Source organism: Bidens hawaiensis, unplaced genomic scaffold (assembly GCF_021521415.1).
Source record: "Bidens hawaiensis isolate Kalapana, Puna unplaced genomic scaffold, B.hawaiensis_p1.1 tig00002414_1, whole genome shotgun sequence".
NCBI lineage: Eukaryota > Viridiplantae > Streptophyta > Magnoliopsida > Asterales > Asteraceae > Bidens > Bidens hawaiensis.
The window spans coordinates 2,221,752-2,225,727 of NW_027491131.1; the positions used below are offsets into that span (position 1 = coordinate 2,221,752).

The 3,976-nt window shown below is 31.6% G+C and overlaps 1 protein-coding gene across 1 annotated transcript; it reads right to left on the minus strand.

Moving 5' to 3' along the window:
• Window positions 1-1,005: 1,005 nt before the first annotated feature.
• LOC143619156 (uncharacterized) lies at window positions 1,006-3,257 on the minus strand. The gene is made up of 4 exons (XM_077091159.1): window positions 3,124-3,257; window positions 1,602-1,863; window positions 1,302-1,383; window positions 1,006-1,200 (listed from the first exon to the last, which is right to left on the minus strand). Exons 2-4 carry the CDS (start codon window positions 1,856-1,858, stop codon window positions 1,006-1,008), a joined length of 534 nt encoding a protein of 177 aa, XP_076947274.1. The 5' UTR covers window positions 1,859-1,863; window positions 3,124-3,257.
• Between the last annotated feature and the right edge of the window lie 719 nt (window positions 3,258-3,976).

A 3,976-nucleotide genomic window follows, 5' to 3' on the forward strand; every position in this document is an offset into this window, starting at 1 on the left:
TTCTAAGCTAGTTGTCCAACTAACATACATTTTTAACAATACGCAGTCGTGTTCAACGGTAACATATTATAAAGGTGTATTGGTTTTTATTAATCCCAACTATCATGCATCTTTTGGTTGTTAAAGGTCCCAACTAACGAATTGGCTGCTAACGGTTCTTTTAACGTATTTGTTCCCAACGGACTGCAACTAACAAAATCCTAACACCGTTACTTTAAGGTCGCAGGAAAAACGCTTTTGGCCGGAAAATCACAATTTTTTTGCCAGAAAACTCAACTTGAACACCGCCACCACCACCAATCAACCACCTCCACTTGTGCACCACCAACTGATTCCGACGATGGCTCTAGGGTTCCGGTGACCTCAATAATTGAGACGTTTACTAGAAAAATGTTTTTAAATGTCCGATTCAACGTTACAGAGATGTTTGGGACGACAATGTAGAGTTTTCCGGAAAAATCTTAGTATTCTGGGAAAAAAACGTTTTTCCAGCAACCTGCAACTAACGTCGTTACAAATCTGTTAGTCGCAGACCGTTGAAAACAAATGGATAAAAGGTGGAATCATTATCAGCAATTCGTTAGTTGTGACCAAAAAATTATAGTTATAATTAATAAGAATCAATACACCTATTATAAATCACTTAAATATATTCAATTTTATTTTCAAGTAATTCAATTTTTTTCAAACACTAGAACCACTATTATAAATCACTTAAATAAATTCAATTTTATTTTCAAGTAATTCAATTTTTTTCAAACACTAGAACCACATACATACCATGTACACGTGTGTGATCATTGTAACATTAATAATGTTTTCGTATCAAATAGCAATTGCCTAACTATCTAACAAATCATGTCACCATCACAAACAATGAGTAATATTAACATAGTTTAAGCAATCTACTTAGATATTCACTCACACCCAAAATAAATACATCATATCTTTTACAACTTTTACATCCATGTTAAATATTAGACACAACAATTAGTCATCTTGATATCACCAACATAAAAACATTGGTTTATGGACTTTTCCCGTTGATCTAATCATATTCGCCTTCTGTTTAACCCTAGTTTCTTCACGTTTCCGATTTTCCTCATTTTTTGATATTGCTCCCCTAGAGATCTTTTCGACCGTCTCCATCTTTCTCTTGAAATCTTGCAGTGCTCGAGCTCGTTTCCACTCTAGCTTACCCTGAACATTTTGTTGTTTGTTTTTCAAATACCAAAAATGTTAAAATATGAGGGCTTTTATGTTATAACATTGATATAAAAAAAACAGTATAAAGATCAGACCTCTTTTCTTATCAACTTCATCTTCGCTTTTGACTTCCTTTTGTTCTCCCACTCAAATATTCTAGCATTCACTTTCATAAACCTATTGGAAATCAAGAATAAGCTATTTTTTTAATCTTTTTTTGGCTATGGGTGATTTATAATTAGTTCTAACTTAAGGTTGACTTTACAAAGGTCAACTTGACTTATTCATTGTTGGAAACCCAAATTGTGAAATATGAGAACAATATATGGGAGACTAAATTTAGTAACTTTAACACCAATTTTTTTAAGGTTTTGATAAGAGAAAATAAAACATACCGTTCTCTAGTCTTTTCTAACTGGGCATTCTCTAAAATATCTGGTTTTCCGAGTCTTGATTCAGGCTCTTTTTGGTTAGTTTCTACATCCGATTGCTTCTTTGAAACAATTGTAGGACTTTTCTCGTTAGATGATGTTGAACCGGTAGTTTTCACCGACACTTGTTCTTTAGTTTTCGAATCAATGACGGTTGGCTTTCGTTGATTAGCCCCGCTCGGAAGATCTTCATTAGTCTTTGGTTGTGGTGTCATCTCCATAATTTCTACATTTCCAATTTTGTTAAAATGTATAGTCACTCTTAACAAGTTTCTACAAGAGGGTTAAAACTTTGAAAGCATAATATCTAATCTTTATTTTTATTTATTTTTTCTTAAAATCCTTTGTTACATGCAAGTGTGTTAAATGGGTCGTCAGCAGGGGAATGCAAGTCAAACTCCAATACATACTCAAAATAATTGACAAGAACCTTGACACGACATGAGCTTCACATGTTGACACGAACACAGCTCGTTTAATTTGAAAATTATAAGTTTTTGAATTACTAATATAAAGTACAAATTAATAATTAAAAACCAAATATATGAAATAAGTATGTTCGGATTATAGTAACGATACTTATTCTCTTTTATCTTTTAAATTTTGTAATCAAATACTCAGCCGGTTTAAATAATAACATAATAATACATGTTTTTTAAGTATATATAAAAAACAAAGAGGTTAAACTAGCCAACCAGTAAATACGTCAGGTCGACCTGAAGATAGCTCACTTCGCTAAACATGTGCGTAGGTTTGACCCAAAACTAACATGAACCCCCTTAAGTAAACCAAAAACCACACATTTCGTGTTAGTTATGCCTTAGTGGTGTCAAGAATTCAAACCCCGAATAATTATGAAACATAATAAGTAACCATTTATATATTAACAATTTTGGGAGACTTGGTGCATGATAGGTTGTAAATCTTGCCTTATCATTTGTACACCACTATCCATTCTTTATTTTGTTTTTAGATATATATATACAAGCCCAAGTAAAATTTTAAACAAAGAGTTCAATTGGTGTGGTGGAAAGTTGTAGGTTGTGAAAACATTGGTCTCAGGTTCGATTTTTAAATAGGATGGTTTTTGTATTTTTTAAAGATAAATCTTCAAATAACTTTGTTTTTACACATGTATACACTTTCAAGTAAATTTTAACCAAAGAATTTAACTGGTGCACGTTAGTTGTTTGGTGTGAAGCCATAGGTCTCTTCATCACTTAAATTGGCTGGTTTCATGCTTTATTTTAATAAATATTAGTGTTCACATAGTACTATTTAGTTTTAGAAAAACAAATCGCTTCATATGCAACAAACAAATAATTTGTCGCAAACCTTTTCTAAACAAAGGAAAACAAAAAACTTACACCTAACCCCGTGGCAACGCAGCGGGTAAACCAACTAGTTTTATTATATAATAATTTAAATATCAATATATATTTTTTGAAGGATTAATATGTTAAATGCAATATAAATAAAATATTACCCGATAAAGTTTTTCTGGATTTCGAGTTTAAGTTTGGATCTTGTTTTATTTCTTGTTCTTTATTTTCAATAGAATTTATAGCGAATGCAGCAGCTGCAACAGCAGTTCGAAACTCGACAGTTTCTATTTTCTTGTCATCACGACTCTTTTCATGTGAAAATTTTCTCCGGCCCCAATCTTGGCTTTTCCGACTATCTACAAATTAAGAAAACGTGTTACTATGTCTACCAGTTTGTGACATTCTATTTATGTTCTAAATAGTAACACCTTAATTAAAGTACAAGAATAAAAATCATAAATCTTCTTATTTATTGTATAGTCGAAAGAAGCAAACGCCAATTATTCATAACTTTAATTTTTGTTACTTTACCTCCTTTGAATGATCGTGTTCTTCGAGATGAAACCTTACGCTCTCTAATCACACGAGAAGTTTGTGCGTTGTTTTCCTCTTCGACGTGAAAAATTCTCACGCTACAACGATCATAAATAATAAGACCATGAACAACATATCACCCATTCAAAAAATGTTTAAAACATTATATTTTGTAAGAACAAAAATTATGTGTGATTATTGACACTTTTGTTAAAATATTTTTTTCAAAATACATCGTTCATTTTATACGCTAGGAGTGTAACACTGTAACGTTTATGCACAATAACATGGGTAGTATAAAGATTTCAAAAGCTAATTATTTACCAGATTTGTTTGATCAAACTCTCCATGTTTGAATAAGAGGGGATGTGAAATTTACTCAAAAGATGATGAGATTATAGGAAGAATCAAGGTTTTGTGTTTGGACTTTGGTCTATACTTTATTACTTTGCATTTGGTTCTTGATAATGTATTGTGAAA